Here is a 24,855-nt window from a genome sequence, read left to right on the forward strand (position 1 = left end):
CGAGGCGGGGCGGGCTGGCCCGCTCAGTTCCTGTGCCCGCGGCGTCAGCCCGGTCCCGCTACCGCCGTTATGCGCAGCCGGAGCAACTCGGGCGTGCGTCTGGACGGCTACGGGCGCCTGGTGCAGCAGACCATCCTCCGGCACCAGGTGCGGGGCCTGCCGGCGCGGGGGGGTGGGCAGGAATGCGCCTCGCCGTGGGCCTCGGGGCGCCCCGCCTGACCCTGCAGGAAGCCGGTCAGGCGGAGTTAAGTGGGAAGGGGGGCCGCGGCCCCTCGGTGTGCCCCCTCTCCGCAGGACGCAGTGACGGGCTTGCTCCCCGCCAGCGCCGACCACCAGGATGCCTGGGTCCGGGACAACGTCTACAGCATCCTGGCCGTCTGGGGGCTGGGCCTGGCCTATCGCAAGAACGCCGACCGTGACGAGGACAAGGCCAAGGCCTATGAGCTGGAGCAGGTAGGAGGGAGCTGGCGGGGAGGGAGCCCCCGCACCAGCTGTCCTAGCCTGGCCGGTGATACTGGGGAGCCGGCTGTTCACCTCCCAGTTGGTTTTCTTTTGGCACAGCCTAGCCCTGGGGCTGAAAGGCCATGTGAGTCTGTGCAGTGAAGACAGGGACAGGGCTGTGCCCAGGTGTGGGGGGCAATAGGGAGGGATGTCAGAGCCTGCTCTTCCCAGAGCACGCTGGAGCCTGGGCAGAGGGTCCAGCCCTCTGGCGCTGGGGTGATCTAGGGATGCACCCTTCTCCCAAGGGCTGGGGAGCTGCTTCCTGCAGCCATGCCCTTCCTCCCCCCTGTACAGTGGCTCAGCCTTGCTGGGAGGCCAAGAAATCTTGCTATTGGCTAGGGAGCAGGGACCATGGAAATGTGAGCAGGGGCTCCAGTTACAGATGCCGGAGCCCTGCAAAGGTCAGCGGCCAGCTGATCCTGAGTCAGGGCTTCTTCTGGCTGCATGGGGATTAATGAGGCTGTTTTCCTTGTTCCTGCAGAGCGTGGTGAAGCTGATGCGGGGGCTGCTCCAGTGCATGATGAGACAGGTAGGGGCTGGGGAGCGCCTCTAAGAGATAAGTGGTCTCCTCAAAGCCTAGCTTTCCTACAGAGACTGTTGGTCCCAGCTGTGCTGGCTCTCCCCAGCCTTCCCTGATGAGCAGAGGGAAGGCCCCCTTCCAGCAAGTCTTGAAATAAGCTCTGACTTGGCATATGTCCCTGCTGCGATAGAAGTCCCAGTGCTGCAGGCTGGTGGCCAGTGGAGCCTTTGCCAGCTGCTCCCTGTCTTGTGGCCTGGCTGGCACTGGGACTCCACAGCTCTTCTTCCTGAGGGCATTTGGGGTGACCCTTTTCCATCCACACGATGTAGCTGTGGCTGTGAGCCCTCCATGGCTGCAGCCCTGCGCTAGGGTGGTACATAAGCCTGCACTCACTGCCTTGTTTGTGGAGGGTCTCAGCCCAGGGGCTGTAGGATTTCTGCCCTGCCAGGCATAGCTCCATGTGCTAGGCTGACTGCACAGGGCACCCTTGGCTCTGGGGCTGCCAGACCTCTCTGGAGACAGGGTTTGATGAAGCCCTGCATCTCCTTGCCCTTCTCAAGGTGGACAAGGTGGAGGCGTTCAAGTACAGCCGGAGCACCAGGGACTGCCTGCATGCCAAGTACAACACCCACACCTGTGCCACCGTTGTGGGGGACCACGAGTGGGGTCACCTACAGATGGATGCTACCTCCCTCTACCTGCTCATGCTGGCACAAATGACGGCCTCAGGTGATGCTGTTGAGGGATGCCATTTCAGCTTTGAGCATACTGATTTCCAGGGCCCTCCACGTTCTGAGTTTAGGTGCAGCTTCCTGGGTGCCAAGCTCCTGTAATGGCCTCTGTGACCTCCCTGTTTTTTTATGCTCACAGCACCTGAGGTGGATTTGGGCCCCTCAATGCTAATCTCTTTAAGTGCCCCTGTTTGCCTGAAGCCCCAGAGGTGCTTCAGGTAGGGGGTGGGAGTGTGGAAGGGAGCCAGCCACAATGTGGGTCCCGTGGGGCAGGTGTGCAGTGAGGAGGGGTCTGGCCTGGGTTAATGCAGCCCCTTCCTAGGGATGCCTGTGGCTTGGACCGACTGATGTGAATTCGTTTCCCTGCTACAGGCCTCCATATAATTCACAGCCTGGATGAAGTCAACTTTATCCAGAACCTCGTGTTCTATATCGAAGCAGCCTACAAAACTGCGGTGGGTAGCCTGTGCTGGGGAAGGGGAGCATGCCCCAGGGGTGCAGGTGGTGGGCTGGCGTCCAAGGGCAGCTGTGGGTCCCTCCTCTTCCCATTGGACAGACTCCCATGGTGCCTGCTGGGAGGTGGGATTTGAAGGCTTTCTGGGTGTGCTGCAAACCGCTGCCTGCTCCAACATGCCGCTGCCTCTGCACAGGACTTCGGGATATGGGAGCGAGGGGACAAGACGAACCAGGGCATCACCGAGTTGAATGCTAGCTCCGTTGGCATGGCCAAGGTGAGCCAGGGAGAGGTGCTGGGCAGGTGCTGGGTAGCACTGGTGGCCCCGTGCTGGTTTTTTTACAAGGAAGGCTGGGCATGTTGAACTATTGAAGCTCAACACTCCTTGCAGTGATAGGTTCCTGGGGAGGAAAATCTTTCTCCTTGTGTGTTGGGATAAAACTGTGCCTCTCTTGCCTGAGTTTTGCCTCAACTGGGAGTGAGAAATTAATTGGGGTATGTGATAGAAATGTCCAGGGCCCTGTTGATGTCTGGCTACCTGTGACTTTGGAGATGTGGCCGCATTCTGACCGGAGTGCTCTGCAGCCACAGCAGGGCTTAAATTTGTTTAAATTTGGGCAGTGCGTTACACAGAGGGATTGGCACTGGGTGAGAGCTCTTCCAGATGAGCAGTGTGGTGGAGGACTTGCTGCTTTGGGTCTCATCCTGCTTGCAGGCTGCCCTGGAGGCACTGGATGAGCTGGATCTCTTTGGAGCAAAGGGAGGCCCACAGTCGGTGATACGGGTGCTGTCGGACGAGGTGCAGCACTGCCAGGTGAGACATGTGAGGGCTTTACATCATTGCAAGATGACTGTGATCTGCTGGGGTTGTGGTGTGAACGATGCCTGGCCTGGCAACCTAACCACCCCTTCTTCCCCTTCGCCCAGTCCATCCTCCACTCGATGCTACCCAGGGCCTCTTCATCAAAGGAGGTGGATGCCAGTGTGCTCTCTGTCATCTCCTACCCGGCATTCGCTGTGGAGGACAGTGAACTGGTGGAGATCACCAAGCAAGAGATTATCACAAAGCTGCAGGTGAGCAGCTCTGCCCTTGTCTCACCTTTCCCAGGAGACAGCTGTAGTCCAAACTGTTGTAGCCCTTTTCTCCCCCAAAACATGCTCGGGGGCGGGGGTGCTGGGGATGTCCTCTTCCAGTCTCTGTGACTTGTGCCAGGGGTGTACAAAGAGACAGTCCTGTGTGCTGTGGCCCTAGGCTGTGATGGTGGTGCCTGAGCACTAGGTGAGCGAGTGAGGAGGTATTTGGTTGGAGGAGACCTCCACATGCTTCTGCATTGAAGGTACAAGGTATCTCATGCTGTGCCTTCTGCTCAGCATCTCTTTTCCTGCCTTCCAGGGACGCTATGGCTGCTGCCGCTTCCTCCGGGATGGTTACAGGACTCCCAAAGAGGTAAGCGTCCCCAGCCCTGCCACCTGCCGGAACTTGAGTGCCAAGCAGCAGCCACCCTGGGTTGTGTTTGCAGCCCTGCCAGGTGCAACACAAAGGCTGTGGTGGGGAGTACTGGGAAGATGAGAGCCCTGAGCAGCCCTAGGCAGTGTCATGGGTCTGGGCAAGGCTTCCCAAAACACTAGAGCCCATTGCAGAGGTGGTACATTCCACCCATGCCCATAGCAGATGAGCAGAGGCTGGCTCTGCCTCTGCATGTTGGAATCTGGTGGTGTTGTCTATCTCTCAGGCTGGGGGAAGACAGGACCACTGCCCTCTGTGAGAGCCCTGCTGAGGTAGGCTCTTTTCCCAGCTCTCCCAGGGCCTCACAAGCCCTGAGCGAGGGGCTGGAGGCCTGTGCAGTGCTCTTCCTTGACAGCCTTGGCTCTGCAGCAGCACTGGAGGTCACAAAGCTGCCTCTGCCTCTCCTGGGACAGCAGGCAGCTTGTGTACTACCAGACTTGCCTCTCAGTGGAGTGAGTGGAGACTTTCTGCTGCTGTTTTGGGGAGTGAAAACAGGAAAATTTTATAAGCAGCAGTCGCATTTGATAACCACAGAACCAGGAAATGCTATTTGGAGGCTCTTAAATTGTCACTGGCTGTTAGGCCCATAACCTGGTAGGGCTCCCTTGGGCATGAGTGCCTCTAAATGCTTATCCTCTGCTGCACCTCTTCACACCTGACCATAATAAGCAGTGTGTGCATCCCTCTAGAGCCAGGTAAAAGCAGCATCATCTCCAATCCAACTTTCCCAGCATGCACGAGCTTTGGCTGTGTGCATAGCTGTGGATTACTTCTGGGGAGCTGTGAACCATGGGAAGGGCAGCATTACCTGCAGAAGCACTGCAGCTGGCTGAAGTCCAATGGAGGCTTGGGAGCTTGTGGCCAGCGTGCAAGCACAGTAGAAAACCTGTCCTCTCTGTCCCTGCTGTCCTCTCTGTCTGACTGTCTGCTAAGGCCAAATCTCTCCTTTCTCTGTAGCAAACAGGGTTAAAACAGTTGACAGGGAGGGTCAAGCATAGGTTTCTTGGGGCACTATACCACACACATCTGGGGTGAGAGGATTTGGTGAATGCAGCTCTCTGTCCTGACCACTTCCCTTGTTTCAGGCTCACAGTCACACCAAATGGCTAGAGGGACCCTGCTCTCTGGCCCTGCGTGACCAGCCCAAGCCCTTGCATCTAGCTGGGCCAGCCTGGTGATGCTGAAGGAGGCAGGCACTGAGGGGCTGGGGCAGGGCAGGCAAAGTGAAGGGGATGCAGGTGTCCCCAGTGAAGCAAGGGGTATGTTGTGCTGTTGTACAAGGCTCTGGCCTGCTTTACTGGGGACTGGGTAGGCTCCCTCTGCCCAGGAAGGGTGAGTCCCTTCGGCATCAGTGCAGAGGAGGACTGGGGGAGAGCATTTGAGGCTGGGATCTTGGGGAGAGTAGGAGCCCTGTCAGTTTGAGGGGATCCTGCCACCCACCACCTGCCTTGCTGTCACGCCCTCCCTGCAGGACCCCAACCGCCTCTATTACGAACCTGCTGAGCTGAAGCTGTTTGAGAACATTGAGTGTGAGTGGCCTCTCTTCTGGGCATACTTGATCATTGATGGGATTTTCAGCGGAAACATGGAGCAGGTAAGGGGAGCAGACCTGTTGGGCTGGTGGAAAGAGGTGTCTGGCAAGGGAGGCATGTGCGGGAAGGGTGCAGGGAGCCATGACCTGGAGCAGATCCCCTCTCCTCTCTCCTCAGGTGCAAGAGTACCGGGAAGCCCTTGAGGGGGTTCTCATCAAGGGGAAGAATGGCGTGCGCCTGGTGCCAGAGCTGTACAGCGTTCCATCAGATAAGGTGAGTGGTCCTGAGCTATGGTGAGAGCGGGAATGTCTTATTACCAGAAAATTAGGTTTTAACTGCTTATTAACTGAAGTCATTAGTAAAGCAGTACATGTAGTGCATGGAAACCCCATGTGAAAAAAAGTGTGGCTTGGAGCTGTTACAAAACCATGTTGGACAAATAAACTGCTTTTTTTTCCTCAAAGCGTTTCTTGCCCCCTTACACAAGGATGCTCTGCTGACAGTCTGCTGGCCTGGATTCCAAGTCCTCTGAGAGCTCAGGACACACAGACCTGGGCTGAGGAGGCTATTCTGAGCTCTCATTCAGTAGTGACAATTTCTGTGTGGTCCTGGGCTGAAAGCAACAGCCTCCTGGCACCCAGGTGGTACAGGAGAGATGCTCTCAGCATCTGAGAACATAATACCAGTGCTCTCTTGGGGCATCAGTTGTTCCTGTGTGATGGCCCATGTTGGAAAGCCAAATGTGGTCTGAGCAGCTGATCCGTTGTCTGACACGGGTGCCTGGTGCAATCACGACAAGAGGAGAGGAATGTAGCTGAGATGTTTTGGACCCTTTGTGGCAAATGCTTTCATAGGCTCTTGTTTTAAGCCTTAAACTGCTGGACTTCGAAATACAATGATGATGCTTCCTTCAGCATCCTGTATATGTGGATCCCTCCCTGACCTCCTGTCTTGTCTTCCAGGTGGATGAGGAGTACAGGAACCCCCACACTGTGGACAGGATACCCATGGGCAAGCTGCCGCTCATGTGGGGGCAGTCCCTCTACATCCTAGGCTGCCTGATGGCCGAGGTACGGTCACCCCTGGTGATGGGGAGGGCTGTGGGGCCAGGTTCTGAGCTCTGAAAGGGCAAATGCTACCAACCTGGGCCACCTACCATGGGGAAGTTGCCACCTCCATCCCCCAGGATCTGTTAAAGGTGGGTTGTTCGTAGGCATCACTCATTCTACCCCGCCCATGAAATGTTCATTTCCTCATACTTCTTTTTTCTCAGGGGTTTCTAGCTCCCGGTGAAATAGATCCCCTCAACCGTCGGTTTGCAACTGTCCCCAAGCCTGATGTGGTGGTTCAAGGTGAGGGAAAGGGACTGGTCCCAAACCCCTGTGCCTTGTCAGGCCTGGGGACTCTGCCTGTGCAGCATTCACAGGGGTGGCTCTGCTTGCTTGGTGGCTGCCAGTGCAACCAGATCTCATCCCTGGCAAGGTGGGTATAAGAGGGGGTGCAAGTCCTTCCACTCCACCTTGCATTGCCCCAGGGAAATATCGCCTGCTACAGCCTCCTCTGCAGAGAGGCTGAAAACTGTCCTGTCCTGCAGCTCAGCAGGGCAGGCTTGGGTGTAGAGAGTGTTGGGAGGAGCAAGACAGACCTCTGCAGTGGGAACTGGTTCCCAAAGGAATCCCAGACATCTGCCTCTGTGATGTGCCACCTTGTATGTGTCTGTAAAGGCCAGGGGCAGTACTGTCACACCCTTGTTGCCCTGCTGAACTGAGCCTGTCCTCCTCCCTCCACAGTGTGCATCCTGGCAGAGACGGAGGGGATCAAGGCTGTCCTGAGGAAGGAGGACATTGACGTGGAGACTGTGGCGGATGTCTACCCCATAAGAGTGCAGCCTGCTCGCATCCTCAGCCACATCTATGCCCGGCTGGGTGAGCTGGGCTCCCTGCTCCTGCAACAAAGGGGCTGCAGAAGGGTCTGTCCCATCCCCTGCTCATAGATGCTGATGTCCTGTTCTGCTGCTCTCTGTCTGACTGCTCAGGGCTCTGCCACCCGTTCCTGGGCCTGGTAAAGCTACTCCTGGCCAAGAGGAACTGGGGTGGCAAACAGTGCTGTTCAGGGTGATTCTGAAAGGGGTAAAGCTTTGGTATTGCAGTTTCACAGTTGCCTTAGGGACAGGCAGAGGCTCTGATCCATATAGGATGGACCTAGTGTGGGCAGGAGCCACCTCTTGCTCCTGTACCCAGATCTCAATGTGGGAGGCAAGCCAGACCCCAGAGAAGGGTCCCCTGGCTGATAGAGCCTGTAGCTCGGGCAGGATGGCTGCTGTTGGAGGGTTGGCAGGGCTGAGTGTGAGGGGAAGGTGTGCTTCAGAGCTCTGCACACTCATTCCCCGAGGCTGCAACCCCTTGGGCATGGGGTTGGTTGTGCAGGAGCTGGAGACCCAGCCTGGGCCAGAGGAGAAATCTGATCCAGCATAGGCTGTGCGTGCTGGCTAATTTAAGCCGCCAGAAGGCCAAGTGTGGCTTGGACAAAGGGGGCTGGGGAGCAGCCTGGCAGCTGCCAGGGCTGGCATGGCCAAGGGGCAACACTGCTGCTGCGCCATCCTGGGCTCTGGGAGTAATCCAGGAGCAATGGGAACGCTGAGAGAGCTGTCAGCTTTGGGGGGCCAGCCCTGTGCAGGGTGGAACCCCTGGCCCTGCCCCAGATTCTGACATCCTGAAAGACCTAGAGGTGTGGCATGTTGCAGAGTTCAGGATGGGCTATATGTTCCTGTTTGAGCAAGAGTCCCTGGGGAGAGCCTGGGGTGCCTCTAGGCCTGTGGGCAGGGCTGGGGGACAGAGTGTCACTGTCCCTTAGAGCTGTGCGAGCTTGACACAGGGTTCTGGAGTACCCCCACCACAAAGCAGTCTTTTCCTGCTGGCGAAGAAGCAGGACCTGCAGCACAGGAACCTGTCTCTGCTGCTGCACCCCCTTTGTTGAGGAGGCTTGCACTAAAACCTCCTCTTCCTGCCCCTCTAGGCCGCAACAAGCAGATGTGCCTGACGGGACGGCCCTACCGGCACATGGGCGTCCTTGGAACCTCCAAGCTCTACAAAATCAGGAAGAACATCTTTACCTTTACCCCGCAGGTGGGTGGCATTGCACAGGCTCATTCCCAACTGTCACACAATCTGGAACTGGGCAGGAGGTTTCTCCACTGGCTGAGCACAGGGGTTATTCTCAGGGGTGGCCTAACACCCTCTGAACCGCCTGGTAGGGCGGAGCAGCCCCAGCTCTGTGGCATGAAGCAGCAGAGTTGGTGTTCCTGGCTGTGTGCGTGCCGGGAGGAGATGGTTTCAGCCTTCTGGTGATCAGTGTTGGGTGAAAATCTCTTTGCTCACCCTGACAAAGACACTGGGAAGAGGCTGATGGCAGGACAGGGATCCCTCTGTCCAGCATGGTGTGGGGATGAGCAGGGTTGCAAGCCTGGTGCTATGGGAAATGCTTTTTTGCTTGGGATAGACACAGCCTGGACTAGATCTGTGGGGCCTGGTTGATGCTGTTACTGAGCTCTGGCATTATCTCCTCGTAGTTGTTGGTGGCCAGTAGCTGCCCTGGGGGTTGAGGGTCCCTTGCTAGACTGTACTGGTGCATACCAGGTAAGGTGGCATGAGCTGTTCGGTGCAAAGGATCGTCTCCCCTGGGTGTGCTCTGTGGCTGGCCTGGCTGAGTGCCTGTGGGAAGAAATGGGTCGCACCAAAGGCACCTGGTAGCTGTGGGAAGGGCCACTCATGTCTCCTGCTGTCCTTGCAGTTCATAGACCAGCAGCAGTTCTACCTGGCTCTTGACAACAAGATGATTGTGGAGATGCTGAGGACAGACCTCTCATACCTCTGCAGCCGCTGGAGGATGACTGGGCAACCGACCATCACCTTCCCCATCTCCCACACCATGCTCGGTATAGATCCTCTGGCCTTACAAGGCGTTTGGCTAGAACAGCCCTGGGAACCAGCCTCTGCAGGAGGAAGGGGGTGGGCAGATGCAGGATCATTTCAGTGACAGGCACATAGTGGGGCTGCAACAGCCAGTGGCATCCTGTAAAGAGCTTACTGCTCAAGGGAGCCACACTGAGTTGGCAGCTGTCCTGGCAGCTAGCAAGGCTGCCTGCCAAGCACTAATGCCTGCAGCTCAGGGGATGTTGGCTAGCATGGAGGTATTCAGTCTCTGGGCAGCTAGGCTTGTGGGAGTCCTTTTAGGAACAACACTAAAAAAATAATCCCCCTATAAAAGTGTTTTTGGGGCTCTTCCTACATCTTGGCTCTTCAGTAAGGCTAACCACCTGCTAAAGGCTTGCTTAGGCAACGGGGAGGGGAAGACAGCAAACCAGAAGGAGCAGAGTGCTGCATAATGGCACAGAGCAAAACTGGCTTCTCTGGAGCAGCTCACAGCTTCCCCATGAGTCTGGTGCAGGGAAGGGACACTGTTCTGCTTTCAGGCCTTTTTGGCTCTCCTTGTATTCAAGGGTACTGGAAATCCCTTTAGTGTCTTGAGCATGCCCTTTGCTGTAGTGTCTTCTGCCGCCGACAGCAGCACCCCTTCCACTGCCTCGTGTGAAAGCCAGGGACAGAGCAGGGGGCTGTTTGGGTGCTGCTGTCTGGTACTGTTGGCTTCAGCCCACGGTGAAATCCCAGGAGCCTGGAGTGCATCTTGGCCTGGTTTTGCTGCAATCCAGCCTGCGCAGTCCTGAATTTCCCTTTTTGGGTGGTGCTGCTTGGTGCCACAGCCTGGCTGTACACCCCACAGCAAGCGCCTGGCTGATGCCAGACCACCTAGCCCTGTGTTACCTTCTGGGAGTCTGAGTGGGAGAGCCTGACTGCCTTTGTCTCCATCCCCAACAGATGAAACTGGCAGCAGTGTGCACCCCACGGTGCTGGCAACGCTGCGGAAGCTGCAGGATGGGTATTTTGGTGGTGCAAGGTGAGCGCGGCTTCCTGGGGTGCAGGAGGGGAGAGGGCTGGTGGCCTCTGAGAGCCTGACTGTGAGGGTAGCTGCTGGGACTGAGTATCAGCTGTTGGGGAACAAGCTGTGGAGGATGCATTGGGGTGTGCTAGGCTGTAAGTGCACCCTGGGGCTACAATCCCAACAGAGGAGATGCAAGAGAGGACATACCTCTTCATGCCATTAAACCCATGGCTGCAGGATCCCTCTAATAGCTTTTGGGCGGCCCTTCCATGCCCACGTGTGGCTGGAGGAGTTGCAGGCAGCTAAAGCAGGCGCTGGGGCACGTGCGCTTCTGGGCCAGTATCTCGGCCTGCCCTGGATCCAGGGGGCAAAGCCAAGGATATTGCCTCCCCTTTGTCTCTATGTGACCTCCCTTCCTCTCACCCAGGATCCAGACGGGTAAGTTGTCGGAGTTCCTGACAACGTCGTGCCGAACACACCTCAGCTTTATGGACCCTGGGCCAGAGGGTAAGGTCTTTGCCAAGAGTTATGAGCTCAGCATTGACAGCTTTGAGGATCTAGACGCTGAGGAGTGGCTGCATGGCTTGCAGATAGCAGAGGATGGTAAGGGGGAACAGGCCAGTTGCTGCTGTGGTGTGGAAAATGCCAAACTCTCATGTAAACCGGTAACACCCAACCTCCCTGCCAGTGTCCATCACTGTGTTCTTCATACACTTGGGTTTTCATTGCGTTTTGTTCCCATCTGACCCTTCATCAATTAACCTTGTCTGTGTGATGCTCATGGTGAGACTAGGGGGATGGGACCGGGTGAATTGGTGCAGCTGTTGTGGCCCCCTCACTGGAGGGTTTTCTCAGCCAGATGGGGCTGAGGCTGGTGGTTGTGGAGAGCGTGGAGGACATTCTGGAATGAGATGTTCCGACCTTTGTAGGCTGTAGCAAGGGGAAGAGACAAAGGCTCGGCAGCCTGCCTCCACTCAGGATCTTTGGCTGAGGATCTTTGATGCACAAGTGATGATGCAGAAAGTGATGGTACAGTGCCTGAGATGGTGGGAAAGAGCCACCACATCCCCAAGCAATCTCTGAGTTGTTTCCCCAGAGCCTTTGAACCTCCCTGGGCAGAGTGCTCCAGTGGCTGCCAAACTGAGGCCTTGCTGCTGTGGATAGGGTGCCTGAGAGAAGGCCTTGGCCCATCAGTGTGAAGGGCCCACCTTGTCCTGAGGCTATGGTGGGTGCAAGTTTTGCCGCTCCCCTTGCAAGCAGGGCTGGTTACATCCTCCTCCTGCGTGACTTAGTGCTGGTCATCTTCCCAGCCTTCCCATCAGTCTGCTCTGCCTCTGCTGCTTCTGTAGCCAATGTCAGCACTGCTGTGACTCTGAATACTTATTCATCTTGCCCTCCTCTTGCTTCACCTGTGATCTCTTTGCAGGCTGCACTTGGGCTTCTCCAATGTGTCTCCTTGCCCCCAGCCCCAGTGGAAGTCAGGGCCTACCAGGCCTCTCTATGGCTGCTGGAAGATGCTCAATTTTAACTTTTTTCCTGTGTTTGGGTGCTGCAGCCAGGCAGGATGATGTTCTCAAGCCTGGTGTCTGGGGGACTCCTACAGCTGAGCCTTCAGGCACTGGCATGAGGCATCCCTACCAGGTGTGGAAAGGGGATGGTGTGCTGTTGACCTCAGGTGCAGTCTGCAGCTCACCTCCTGGGGCAGACACACCACAGAGCTTGTCTGGCACCTGGAGAGCAGTAAGGCTTTGCCCTGGCCCACTCTCTGGAAGTGCATTGACAGCCCTGCGTTGTATTGCATTGTCTTGGCATGAGGCATCTGCCTAACCAGGGCATCCCCCTCACTGCTGGGCAGCACTGTTATTTGCCAGCATAGCCTCTGAGCACCCTCCTCCATGCTGCAGTTAGCAAGTGGTGGCTCTGGTGTTCCTGATGTGGTAATGGGAGCTGCTGGAGGCTGGGCAAAGAGCAAGCCAGGATCTGTAGCTCCTGCTCTAACTTCTAGTTAGAAATAACTGGTAATTTGTAATCAAAAATAACTGTTGCAGAACCCACTCTGCCTTGCTACTATGCTGGCATCCTGCTTGGATGAGGCCCTTACTGTGCTGGGGTGCTCCTAAATGGTCTCTGCTTGGACAGGCTGCCCCTGGCTGTGCCTCCCCGTCTTCCCCAGAGGGACAGAGTGCGAGGGTTTCACCCTGGGGTTTGAGCAAACTCTGCTATCCTTGCGCAGGCTTGGACCAGACACATGCTGCAGCCCCGTTGCTTCCTTCATCCAGGTGGCACTCAGAGGGAGCACCAGTTTGGCTCCAGCTGGCAGCCAATGTCCCAGGCAGTGGAGCAGTGAGGGAACAGGGGTGCTACGGCTGCCATGCTTTGTGAGCCTGGCTGCTGGCACTGTCCATCTGTCCCACCGGCAGCCGGCACTAGCCCCATATTGTTGCTTTGTGCAGCCAGCAAAGTTTTGCTGTCGCTGGCGCACAGCTGGGGATCCCTCCAGGGTCTGGGGGTGCTCTGGCACAAAGTGGCTAAATCCCCCCTCTTCTGCCTCGCCTTCCAGCAGACACATACGACGAGGTTGCTCAGTACCTGGACCACCTGCTGCAGCGCACGGTTCCCCAGTCTAACCTCCCTCCCACTGCCCAGCGGGGAGGGCTGAGCCGCTTTCGGGCTGCTGTCCACACCACCCGTGACCTCATATCCCTTGCGTCCAAAGCCAAGGACCTTCATGTCCAGAGTGAGTAACTCCAGCACCCTCAGCACCTTTGGTCAAGCCCAGGGGAGAGGCTTGGGTGCTTTGGGAGCTTTTGCAGCTCAGCGATGCTGGGGCCCCCAGGGGAGCATGCCACTGACTGCAGAGCAGCCCAGCCTTTGCCTGGACAAAGGCATGTTATGTCCATCACGTTGATCCTGGCCATGGAGTATTTTGGAGTTGGTGCCTGTGCAGCTGAACTGCTGAACAATTAGGGATGGCGGCTCCCCATGGTGTTCCCCTAACTGGGTGGGCAGTGGGTGCTTCTCCCACAGCTGTCTTTTCTGCAGGGACTGCTGCTGGAGCAGAGTGTCAGGTGTGAGGTGGTTTGGGGCACAGCAGTGGTGGTTGGGATCAAGAAGTGTCTGCGCCAAGCTTGGCTTTCTTGTAGATGTTGGGATGTATGTCCCCAGCAAGATCTTCCAGGCGTCCCAGCAGTCGGTCAAGTTGCTGAGTTCACCCCACCAGCATGATGTGGATGGCAAGGTGAGCCCTGTCCCTCCCAGACTGGCCAAGCAGTGCCATCCTTTCATATGGAGCCAGAGGGCCCTTGCAGGGCTGCATGGGGAAGGCATGCAGGTGTTTGGTAAGGGGGAATATCCGTGGGTGAATGGCCTTGGCTCCATAACCAGACCACACTTGGTGTGGGGTGCTGGTGATGCTAACCAGGAGCATGGGTCTCCCTCCAGAGCCATGCACTCCATGCAGAGATGAATCTGCCCCGTGATAAGGATGGCAATGTGGACTGTAAGGCACTGGTGGACCAGCTGCGCATTTGCCCCACACTGCAGGAGCAAGCAGACATCCTCTACATGCTCCACATCCTCAAGTACGATGAGCTCCAAGTCCTGCTGCCTCACTGAGCAGAGAGAGCTGTGCATGCTTCCCAACCTGCAAAGCCTGGGGGATACCAGGGGGCTGCTGCAGGGCAAATTTTTGGCTATAATCTGGCATCTCCTTTACTGCAGGGGGCCTGAGTGGCACACGGGGCTTGATAGCGAGCCTGGCCCCACCGTCAAGGAGCTCCTCACTGAGCTGTACGTGCGGGTGGGGGACACACGCCAGTGGGCCCTGATCCGCTACATCTCTGGCATCCTCAAGAAGAAGGTGGAAGCTCTGGATGAGGTAACAACCATGCAGCTGGGCTCTAGTGGGCTGAGGTCTATCAGGGAGGAGGTAGCAGAGTGGGCAGGTGAACTTGTAGCTTCATCAGCTCTGCCTCTCTCTGCCTTGCGCTGAGGCCCCAAAACCCATGCTGTTGGTGATGCCTGGAGTGACTCTTTCTGTCCCCAGGCCTGCACTGACCTCCTGTCTCACCAGAAGCACTTGACGGTGGGGCTGCCCCCAGAGCCACGTGAGAAGACGATCTCCGCGTGAGTGTGGCACCTCTCCTTCCCCATGCTTGCTGGGCTGGGGCTGGATGCTAGCCTGCTGCTCTGGAGTCTGTGTGCAGGAGTGGCTCTGGGTGGCTGTCCCCAGCCTGTATCTTTCCTCTCTGGCCTGTACAAACCAGGAGGGATGCAGGGCTTGCTCTGCTGCCTTTCACCTGCTCTGCTGTTTGTTCCCTCCCCAGTCCGATCCCCTATGAGGAGCTCGTTCACCTCATTGATGAAGCTAGCGAGAAGAACCTCAGTGTGTCCATCCTCACCCAGGTGAGGGGCCAGGGTGGCAGGGGACCCCACAGCTAGGTGTCTGCCCTGGCAAGCATCAGTGGGGTGATCTGCCTCTCCCCCTGCAGGAGATCATGGTGTACTTGGCCATGTACATACGCACGCAGCCTGCGCTCTTTGCTGAGATGTTCCGCATCCGCATTGGGCTCATCATCCAGGTGATGGCAACGGAGCTGGCACACTCCCTGCGCTGCTCGGGTATGTGCAGCGGGGACATTGCCCTGTCTGGGGTGGGTGCTGGGGTGCTTGGGTCCTTGTCAGCCAGGAAGGAGAAGTGCTGTTAAAAATAGGCAGCTCAGCAGCAGTACAAGACCCTGCGTGAAGGGGCTGGGGTCTGCAGCGGGGGCTGCCCTCCAGCAGTACAGGCAGCTGACTTCACTGCAGACTGCATGTATTGGGCGAGCACAGGGAAGAGTCCCGTTATAAGCAATACATGGAGTTAGTGTATGGCCTTGGAGGATGAGCTCCTGTACCAGCGCTTCCCCTGCTAACAGAATGGGGTGCAGGATAGCAATGTCCCAGGAGGGTACATCAGGGTACAACATTCCAACTCTGTTCTCTCCAGCTGGAGAAGCCACCGAGAACCTGATGAATCTCAGCCCGTCAGACATGAAGAGCCTTCTCTACCACATCCTCTCTGGCAAGGAGTTTGGGGTTGAAAGGAGTGGTGAGTCCCTCAGCACAGTTGCGAGAGTGTCTGGGCTGAGCTGGGTCCTGGTGTGGAGCATGGCCAGCTCCATGTGTTCCTGCCTGTGGGGGATGTCCCTGTCTTCCTGTACAGCACAGCTGCTTCTGCACTGCAGTGGTCCAGTAAGAAGCTGTGCTCTTCAGCAGGGTGGTGCCGAGCCAATTTCTGGGGATTGAGCCCAAGCCCTGTGGCTCTTTGGGCTTTGCTTAGTTCAGCACTTGACCTTGTCAGGCCTGAATTGAAGCAGTTTTGTGCTGTGCTCGTGGGTCGCTGGTGCTGGTTGGGATAGAGGGCAAGGGTGTGCAGAGGTAGCAGTGCCCAAGCAGCAACAAGGGACATCGGTCCTGAGAGCCATGGTACTCACTCGAGACCTCTCTTCCCCTCCAGTGCGATCGGTCGACTCATCGCTCACCACCGCCGTCTCCATCTGCGATGTGGGGGCTGTTGGGGCCACTAAGCCTGAGCGTGCTGGCATCGTCAGGCTGAAAAGTGAGATCAAACAGGTGAGGGCAGGTGGTGCAGGCTGCTCTTGCCAGGTTTTGTGGGTGACAAGCAAGTACAGGACAGGCAGGATTAATGGGGAGAGCAGGAGGGAGCTGGCTCCTGGCCTTCAGAGAGCTTACAGCTGCTTCCAGGAGCTCCTTTTGGCTCCAGTCCTGCCCTCGTGAGGAGAATTGGGGTAAGTCTGTTAGTGGAGGTGGGTCTGGCAGTGCAGTATGGGGGGAGCACAGCGGTGTTTGAGAAGGTGCAGGGGTGGAGAGGACCACGCGGTGTCCTAGAGGTGGCTGGTGTCCTGGTGGGTCTCTTCCAGCAGGAGAAACTTCATTTCCTTTTTCTCTTGCAGCAATTGGATAAACGTAGGCAGTCTCTGACTGGGAGTAAGGTGAAGCTACTCTGGTCTTCCTGCAGCCTCAGCTTTTATCCCTCATGCCACACACCAGGGCACCTTCTGAGCATGCATGAGTTAATGAGCTTTCCTAAACAAACCTGCTGAGTGAGCTGCTGCAGCTATGAGCTAGCTTCTCCTTTTGGCAGGCTCAGGGTTGCTCTGTTCAGTATGCAGGAAGGGGGCTGGCTCCCTGAGAAGAGGTTGGCATGGCTTAACATGCTGTGGGACCCTTAGGCTGGCACTGCCCCACAACCTTCAGGGAGCTCCCCTTTGAGTGGGACCAGCTGTGTTTGATCTGGTAGGGAGGAAGGCTTCTCTAAGCCATGGTGTATTGGCATTATAACTAGCTGGGAACTGTCCTCCATAGCTGCTATGGCCGGATAGATCCCATTATACCCACAAAAACTTGCTGAGCAGGGTGGCATGTTTCCAGTGCCATGACCAGCAGTGGCCCAGCTGGGCAGTTCACTGGTGATGGCTGGACCCTGCCTGTAGCCTCCCCAGCTATCTCTTCTCTGGGAGAAGAGGTTCCTGTGCAGCTGTAAGTGGCAAGGACCTCCTCTGGTGCCTGGTGTGTGTCCAGGAGGAGTCCTTAGCTCTAGGAGGGGTTCCATCCTCAAAGAGACAGGGCCTGCAGAGAGCAAGCTGATACAGCAGGCTTATGGCCAACCTGCTGCAGTGTGAAAACTGGTGTTGCAGAGGGACCATGTATGTGGTGAGGAGGGTCATCCACAGGCAGTGACCTTGCTGCTGGCCCTCCAGTCTGCCTGAGACTAAATCCCTGCCCGTGCCAGCAGCCAACAGAGCAGTAGGAGCCCAGCTTCTGTGTGGCAGCCAGCACGAGCCCACTGCTGCCGCAGCGGCAGCATGTGGGGACCCTTCAGCCACTCTGTGCACAGTCCTTCCCCTCTGATGCTAACGTGAGACTTTGCAGCTTGCCTTTTGAAACTACCTCTCAATCTCCAGCTAACTGCAGCTGCTGGGATAACTGCCCCATGACCTGAGCTTCGTCTGTGCTGCTGCTGTTCTGCTTGCTGTGATAGCTTCCCTGCTCCAGCACAGTCTGATTTTTGTCTCTCCCTTTTTCCTTCAGCCCCTCAGTTTGCAGTCTGGGGATGCTGACCTGAAGTCCTCTCTGGTAATCTGCATTTGTTGGCTGCATGCACGGGGTCTGTCCTGTTTGTGGCTGCAGAAAGGAGCTGTGCTCTGGGGTGTGCTGCAGGAAGCCAGGGCTGCAGGGTGGGCTTTGCTGGGGGCAGGGGGTGGCAGCTCTGCCCTGGGAACCAGGCTAGGTGAGCACAAACTGTTGGGGAGCTGCGGGCTGTGTTCTTGTGGGGTATTTAACTTTGCAGCAGTCTCTGTGGTCCTTGTTTTCTCTGCCTAGTCTGCCGGACACTCAGAGTTGCTGGGCAAGGGCTCCTTTTCAAGCATGGTGGAAGACCAGGGCAGTAAGGACAGCCGCCAGGGCCAGTGGCAGCGGAGACGGCGGTTGGATGGGGCCCTCAACCGTGTCCCTGTGGGCTTCTACCAGAAGGTCTGGAAGGTCCTGCAGAAGGTAAGCTGGATGTCTGGCTGGCTCCTCTCCATGTATGTGAGCCTATGGTCCCAGGCACCAGCCTTGCCAGGGAGACTTAGGCACCTGGAGCTGGTCCCCAACGTTGTGTAGGTAAATGCTTTATGGACAAGGCCTGCAGCTGGCCCTGGAAAGCTGGGGAAGAGCTGGAGCTGCCTGGTAGGCACACAGGGCCTACGTCATACTGTGCTGACCATTGCAGAGGGGGGCTAGGTCTGCTTGGGTGCTTTATACGTTAGCCAGGCTGGAGCAGGGCTGAAGCCACAGCTGAAGCAGCTCTGGGCACAGCCCATCCTCAGCATGGTAAGCCAGGGAGCAGAGTCCTGTGCTGTGTGCGGGAGGGTTCTGGCTGATGCTGAACTGATGGGAAAGGAGTGAAGCTGTGCAAAGAGTCAGGAGGTGGAGCTGGGGTGTGCGGGCAGCACGCACCAATGCTCAAGTGGGAGTGAGTTGGTGGGCTGGACCTATGTGTCTTAGCACAGCACTCCTCTAGGCCATAACCATGATCTCTCCTTGTTCTACAGTGCCATGGCCTCTCTGTGGAGGGCTTTGTTCTCCCCTCTTCAACAACCAAAGAGGTAGGAGGTTTATGTGAAGGGGAGATGGGGCAGGTGGGTTGGTGTTGGATGCTGGGTTGCCCTGGGCGAGAGCACAGCACAACTCAGGACTTGTGCTGGCAATACGGCGCCCTACGTACATTTCTTTCTCTCTCTCCACAGATGACCCCAGGGGAAATGAAGTTTGCTGTGCACGTGGAGTCGGTCCTCAACCGTGTGCCCCAGCCAGAGTACAGGCAGCTGCTGGTGGAGGCTATCTTAGTGCTTACCATGCTAGTGGACATGGAAGTGCACACCATCGGTGGTATCATAGCTGTGGAAAAGATCTTGCAGACAGCCAATGACCTCTTCTATGAGGAGCAGGTAGGGGCCAGGCCTCATGCAGGGGCCACAGCCTGCACCCAGGGCTGCTGGCTGCGTTCCTCACAGCTACACAGGCTTCACCCACCTGGAGGGTCCTGCTTGTTGTCCCCACTGTGTTCACGGGGCATAGCAAAAATGTGTCGTCTTCCCGCCGCTCACCATCAACGTGTCACGCTGTGAATGCAGCAGAGGGTGCTTGGGATAGAAGCTGGTGTGGGGCTGCCCTTATTTCTGATGCTGCCTTTCTTCTTCCCTGTCCAAAATCCAGAAAGCCCTGGGCGCTGATGACCACATGCTGGAGAGGGATCCTGCGACAGGCATCTGCAGCCTGCTGTATGACAGTGCGCCGAGTGGTCGGTTTGGCACCATGACTTACCTGTCGAAGTCAGTGGCCATGTATGTGTACGACTTCCTGCCCACCGATGGCTGCTCCATGCAGTAGCTCTTGCAGCTCCTCTCCCCAGGTTGCAGGTGCTGCAGGAGGGTTGTTTCATACAGGTTTTAAAGGTGGGCATTAGGCTAGTTTGCAGGCAGCCCATGTAGCCATCTCTCCTCCCAGTCCTGGCCTCTTGGTGGGTAAGCAGCAATCCCAAGGAGCTCCGCAGGAGGCATGCATGCTAAGCTGACCTGTGCCTGCATGCAGCCTATGGAGCAAGGGCTGGCAGGGAAAGGCTGAGCTTTGAAGCCTGCTTGTGTTAGAAGAGTCTGCCTGCATGGCTCCTCCTGGGCCATCATCCCTGGAGGTCCAGGATCCCTGGTTTGAGGGAGATAGAAAGGGCCCCCGTCACCAGTTGTGTATGCTCAGCACTGCAGCGCTCCCTCACCAGCTCACGCTCTCCCTGCCTCCGGCAGATTTGAGATTTTTAACCTGTTCTGTGCTACTTTTTATTCCAAATCTGCAGGGTTTATACTAGTGTAGGCTGGAGCTCTTGCTCTTCCTGCTGCTGTTGGAAAAACTTTGTTAGAGGAGTAGGGGATGCTGCCAGAGCCTCTTCTCCAGCACATGAAAAATCAGGAGTCCAACCCAGCCACAGCTGTGCTGCTTGGAAGTGGGCAGCCCATCATGCCTTGCTCAGGGGTCCTGTGTGCAGAGCTGGGGAGGGTGTGGGAGCCAGGAGCATCCTAAGGTGGTAAGAGATCCCTGTTACCACCAAGCTGTGACGACAGGGCTGCTGGCTGGCTGGGGGATGCTGGTGGCAGCCCCTCTGTGCCATCTGCTCTGTCCCTGACAGTGTTGCTAATGGCTAAGTTGCAGGTTCCTGAGTTCGTACATGCCCTGTGAAGCAGCTTTTTGCTGGCTGCTTGGCTTGGTGTTAGCTGTGCATCACAGATGTGCCTTTAATGCTCAGCTCTGGCCTCTGCCCCAGGTCCCACAGACTTGCACAGAAAAGGGGTGGTGACTTTAGAGTGGGTCCCAGCTCTGGTCTATCCTGCAGGTCAAATCCCACATAGGATAATGTGGTTGGACTGATGGGGATCAGGCACACAAAATCACAGAATGGTTTGGGGTGGAAGGGACCTTTTAAAGGTCATCTAATCCAACCCCCTTGCAATGAGCAGACACATCTTCAGCTAGATCAGGTTGCTCAGATCCCCGTCCAATCTGACCTTGAATGTTTCCAGGAATGGGGCAACTACTGCCTCTCTGGTCAGCATGTGCCAGTGTTTTGCCACCCTCGTTGAAAAACATTTATTTCTTAGATCTAGTCTAAATCTACCTTCTTTCACTTTAAAATTGTTTCCCTGTGTCCTGTTGCTGCAGGCGCTGGTAAAAAGTTTGTCACCATCTGTCTTAAAAGCCCTCTTTAAGTACTGAAAGGCCACAATAAGGTCTCCCCATGGAGCCTTCTCTTCTCCAGGCTGAACAACCCCAACTCTCTCAGCCTTTCTTTATAAGCAGAGGGGTTCCAGCCCTTGGACCATTTCTGTGGCCTCCTCTGGACCCGCTCCAAAAGGTCCGTGTCCTCCTTGTGCTGGGGATGCCAAAGCTGGATGCAGGACTCCAGGGGGGTCTCACCAGAGCAGAGTGGAAGGGCAGAATCCCCTCCTTCCACCTGCTGGCCATGCTGCAGGTGATGCACCCAGGACACAGCTGGCCTGGGCTGCGAGTGCACATTGTTGGCTCATGTCCAGCTTTTCATCCACCAGTTACCCCCAGGTCCTTCTAGGCTGGGCTGCTCCCAAACCTTTCATCCCCCAGCCTGTACTGGTACTGGGAATTGCCTTGACCCAGGTACAGGACCTTGCACTGGGCCTTGTTGAACCTCATGAGGTTCACATGGGCCCAACTCCTCCAGCCTGTCAAGATCTCTCTGGACGGCATCCTGTCCCTCAGGTGTGCCAACCACACAACTCAGCTTGGTGTCACCTGAAAATTTGCTGAGGGTGCACTTGATCCCACTGTCTATGTCATTAAGATATTAAACAGTACTGGATGAATACAGACCGCTGAGGTACGCCTCTTGTCACTGATCTCCATCTGGACATTGAGCCATTGACCGCTACCCTCTTGATGTGGCCATCCAGCCAATTCCTCATCTACCAAAGAGTCCACCCATCAAATCCACATCTCACCAACTCAGAGAGAAGGATGTTCTGGGGGACAGTGTCAAAGGCCTTACAGAAGTCCAGATAGATGACAGCCATAGCTCTTCCCTTGTCCACTGATGTAGTCACTCCATCACAGAAGGCCGTTATGTTGGTCAGGCAGCACTTACCCTGGTGAAGCCATGCTGGCTGTCTTGAATCACCTCCCTGTCCTTCATGTGCCTTAGCATAGCTTCTAGGAAGATCTGTTCCATGATCTTCCCAGGCACAGAGGCAAGGCTGATGGGACAGTAGTTCCCAGGGTCCTCCTTTCTACCATTTTTAAAAACAGGTGCAGTGTTTCCCTTTTTCCAGTCACTGAGGACTTCACCTGACTGCCATGACTTTTCTAATATCATGGAGAGTGGCTTGGCAACTACATCAGCCAATTTCCCCAGGACTCTGGGTTGCATCTTGTCAGGTTACATAGACTTATGTATGCTCAAGTTCCTCAGGTGGTCACAAACCTGATCTCTTCTAGTGGGAGGGATTTTTCTCCCCCCATCCCTGCCTTGCAGTCTATCCACTTGAGAGGTGCGGAAAGAGAGGTTGCCAGTGAAGACTGAGGCAAAAAAATTTGAGTGCCTCAGCCTTGTCCTCGTCTGCTGTTACCAGTTTGGCAGTTGTGTTTATCAGGGTGGATATGCTTTCTTTGGCCTTCGTTTTTCTGGCTGACATACCTGTAGAAGCCCTTCTCATTCTTTGCATTGCTTACCAAGTTCAGCTCCAGCCATGCCTTGGCCTTCCTGACCCTCTTCCTACAAAACCGGGCAGCATCCCTATACTCTTCTCAGGATACCTGCCCCTGCTTCCGCTGCCTGTGTATTTCCTTCTTGCCCTTTAGTTTGACCAGCAGGTCTTGACTCATCTGTGCTGGTCTCTTGCCTTCCTGATTTCTTACACCTGGGCATCAGGAGCCCTTGTGCTCTATGGATAGTGTCCTTAAAGATCTGCCAGCTCTGTTCTGCTCCCTTGTCCCTGAGGGCAGTTTCCCAGGGGATCCTATTGACTAACTTCTTGAAGAGCTGGAAGTTTACTTTCCTAAAATTCAGGGTCCTGACTTTACTCTTCGCCTGACCCACATCCCTCAGGACTGTGAACTCCGCCAGTGCATGATCACTGCCACACAGGCTGCCTCCAATCTTGATGCCAGTGATTAGCTCACTTGTGTTGGTGACTTGACAGGTCCAGTATCACATCCCCTCTGGTAGGGCTGTCTATTACCAGGTTTAAGAAGTTACTCTCCATGCACTCCAGGAATCTCCTGGATTGCCTACAGCTCACCATGCTGCTTTTCCAGCAGATGTTGGGGTGATTGGAGTCCCCCAGTAGGCCAAGAGCCTGTGAGCACGATGACTTCTGTAACTGGAGAAATAAGACTTTGTCAGTAGGCTACCTCAATTGGGCAGTCTGTAGTAGACACCAACCACAAAGTTTTCTTTGTTGCCTTGGTCTCTAATTCTTACCCTGAAGCTTTCAACCTGGTCATGGCTATTCTTCAGAGTCAGCTCTTCACACTCTATCCATTTCTTGATGTAGAAGGCAACAGTCATGGGACTTGTCCCATCAAGTTTCAGTAATAGCAGCTAGGTTGTAGCTTTCTAGCAGCATGGTGGCTTCCAGCTCCTCCTGTCTGTTGCCCATGCTGCATACATTGGTGTAGAGGCACTTCAGCTAGGCTGTCAGCCATGTCACCTTCTTAGAGGAACACCCCTTAATTCCTTTGGAGTATTTCATTGGTGTTTCCCTACTGGCTGGTAGAACCTCAGGAGCCTCTGGCTCATCTACGTAAGACTTCAAGCGTGCTTCAGTGTACCCAGCATGTCTCAGGGGAGCAGGCTCAGGGCCCTCACTAGCAACCTGTCCCTCTAACCTTGGCATGTCATCCACCAGCTTGGCACAGACAGGCCTGATATTATCCCCCTCCCCCTTCAAGTCTAGTTTAAAGTTCTGTCAATGAGCCCTGCTAGCTCATGAGCAAAGACCACCTTCCCTCTCTGACAAAGGTGAATCCCATCTGATGTGAGCAGGCCTGGTTCTGTGCAGGTCATCCTATTATTGGAAAACCCAAAACTGTGGCAGTGGTACCAGCCACAGAGGTTGTATTAATAGACTGGGCTTGTCTGTTTATTCCAATGTCCCTGCCCACAACAGGCAGCACCTCTGGTGTAGATGGACTGTCATCCACAACATCCATTGACTGGCTTTCCACAGCCAGAGCCTTGTACCTGCGGTACGAGGAAGGCGAGGTGGGTAAGGAGGGGGTTCATCTGCCACCCCAAGAATGGACTTGCTTCCATTCAGTCCTTTCCTTTAAGCTACTGCCTTCAGCTTGGCAGGGGGAGGATACAGGATCCCCTTGATCTTAGTTGGGTGGATTTTTTTTGTGGTGGTGGTGGTGGTTTGGTTTTTGTTTTTCCCCCCTGGTGGCGCTCCTGCCTCAGGGAGGGCAGAGCTTGGTTTCACCAGTCTCTTCCTCTGACTCCCTGATGCTCCTTAGCCCTCCTACTTCCTCCTGTAGCTCTGCCACCAGGCTGAGGAGATCATCCACCTGGTCAGGCCTTGCACAGCTGTTCTTACTGTCATCTGTTAGCAGTGAAAGGCTCTAGCACTCTCTGCACCCTGAGGCCTGGGTGGCTGCTTGCTATTGCGGGAGCTCTGCCTGGGGTGCCACATTAATTCTGGCGAGTACAGAGGACATAGCTTTCTGCCGTGTGCATATCATAGCTAAGCTCCTTCTGAGAGGATAATGACCGTGAACTGAACTCACCTCTTGAGCTGGTAGCATGACAATATTCCCCCCACCTCAAACCACCATGCCACACTTCTTGCCTGCTGCGGTCCTAGCATTCCTGGTCACTAGCACTTCCCAGGCTGCTTTTTGTAGGTGCACCAGGATCTCCTGCTCTGCACTGGGATGGTTCTGGAGCCGCTCCCCTCAGTGACTGATGTTTTCCTGCGTGTTTTCTGATCTCCAGGTTTGTCTGGCCTTAGAGCTGGGCTTGAGAGTGGTTCCTGGTTTGTCTCTCCAGGCTGCTTTCTAAGGGTAGCAGCTATTCTGTAGTCGTTGCACACTGTTCCTTCAACATATGGTAAACCCTGTCCCAGGTGGAGGGGGCTTGAAGAAAGCGTAAGCCCCAGCCCGCCTTTCTCTAGAGAGACTCAGAAAGCTGCAGTTGGCAGTCAGCAGGCTCTGGGCCAAGGGCAGGGACTCCCAGCAGCAAGCTTTGGGCACCTCCTGGGGCTCCTTTGGGGAGCAGGGCCCAGGGCTGTGTCATCTCTGGTGGGAGTCCTCCCCGTACAGGGCGGGGACTGGGCAGGTGGAAGCATGCAGGCCTCGGGTCTTTTTTAGTGACAATTATTACGTTTTTAAAAGAAAAATCACACCCCCGAGCTGCGTGGGGTGGGGGCGCCCAATAAAATATCTCTAACGCGAGTGTGCGGCCTGTTCTCCTCACCCGGCCGGGCAGGGCGGGAGGTGGGTCCCCAGCACGGCGCGGGGGGCTGGGGCGGGCCCGCAGGCATCGCGGGCTGCACGCCCGGTAGGGGAGGGGGGGAACTACAGCTCCCGGCACGCTTTGGGGCGGAGCGTCT

General features: G+C 56.0%; 1 protein-coding gene across 8 annotated transcripts; it reads left to right on the top strand.

Moving 5' to 3' along the window:
- On the top strand, positions 1 to 24,697 carry PHKA1 (phosphorylase kinase regulatory subunit alpha 1). Of its 8 annotated transcripts, none has more exons than XR_012662625.1 (33): positions 1 to 147; positions 295 to 453; positions 983 to 1,030; positions 1,582 to 1,750; positions 2,125 to 2,207; positions 2,403 to 2,483; positions 2,922 to 3,020; positions 3,134 to 3,280; positions 3,600 to 3,653; positions 5,185 to 5,307; positions 5,423 to 5,518; positions 6,208 to 6,315; positions 6,519 to 6,597; positions 7,036 to 7,170; positions 8,261 to 8,370; positions 9,035 to 9,179; positions 10,120 to 10,198; positions 10,611 to 10,786; positions 12,744 to 12,920; positions 13,327 to 13,421; positions 13,625 to 13,764; positions 13,904 to 14,060; positions 14,229 to 14,308; positions 14,509 to 14,587; positions 14,674 to 14,803; positions 15,171 to 15,272; positions 15,681 to 15,796; positions 16,138 to 16,176; positions 17,276 to 17,320; positions 17,538 to 17,737; positions 18,280 to 18,333; positions 18,475 to 18,675; positions 18,944 to 24,697. XR_012662625.1 is itself a non-coding variant. In XM_075106463.1 (33 exons), exons 1-33 carry the CDS (start codon positions 70 to 72, stop codon positions 19,115 to 19,117), a joined length of 3,729 nt encoding a protein of 1,242 aa, XP_074962564.1. In that variant the 5' UTR covers positions 1 to 69; the 3' UTR covers positions 19,118 to 24,697. The 8 variants fall into 8 exon arrangements, 6 of the variants coding, with proteins under 6 accessions (XP_074962564.1, XP_074962565.1, XP_074962568.1 ...); XM_075106463.1 differs by having other exon boundaries at positions 17,567 to 17,737; XM_075106464.1 differs by having other exon boundaries at positions 12,747 to 12,920; positions 17,567 to 17,737.
- The last annotated feature ends 158 nt before the right edge of the window (positions 24,698 to 24,855 follow it).

This window comes from Phalacrocorax aristotelis, chromosome 11 (assembly GCF_949628215.1).
Source record: "Phalacrocorax aristotelis chromosome 11, bGulAri2.1, whole genome shotgun sequence".
In the NCBI taxonomy this organism is placed as follows: domain Eukaryota; kingdom Metazoa; phylum Chordata; class Aves; order Suliformes; family Phalacrocoracidae; genus Phalacrocorax; species Phalacrocorax aristotelis.

Excerpts from the sequence above, each read along its gene's own strand:
- PHKA1 (XM_075106463.1), top strand. The coding sequence starts at position 70 with ATGCGCAGCCGGAGCAACTCGGGCGTGCGTCTGGACGGCTACGGGCGC. Across the intron at positions 3,281-3,599 it reads AGATTATCACAAAGCTGCAG|GGACGCTATGGCTGCTGCCG; the intron begins GTGAGCAGCTCT and ends CCTGCCTTCCAG. Across the intron at positions 15,797-16,137 it reads TGAAAAGTGAGATCAAACAG|CAATTGGATAAACGTAGGCA; the intron begins GTGAGGGCAGGT and ends TTTCTCTTGCAG.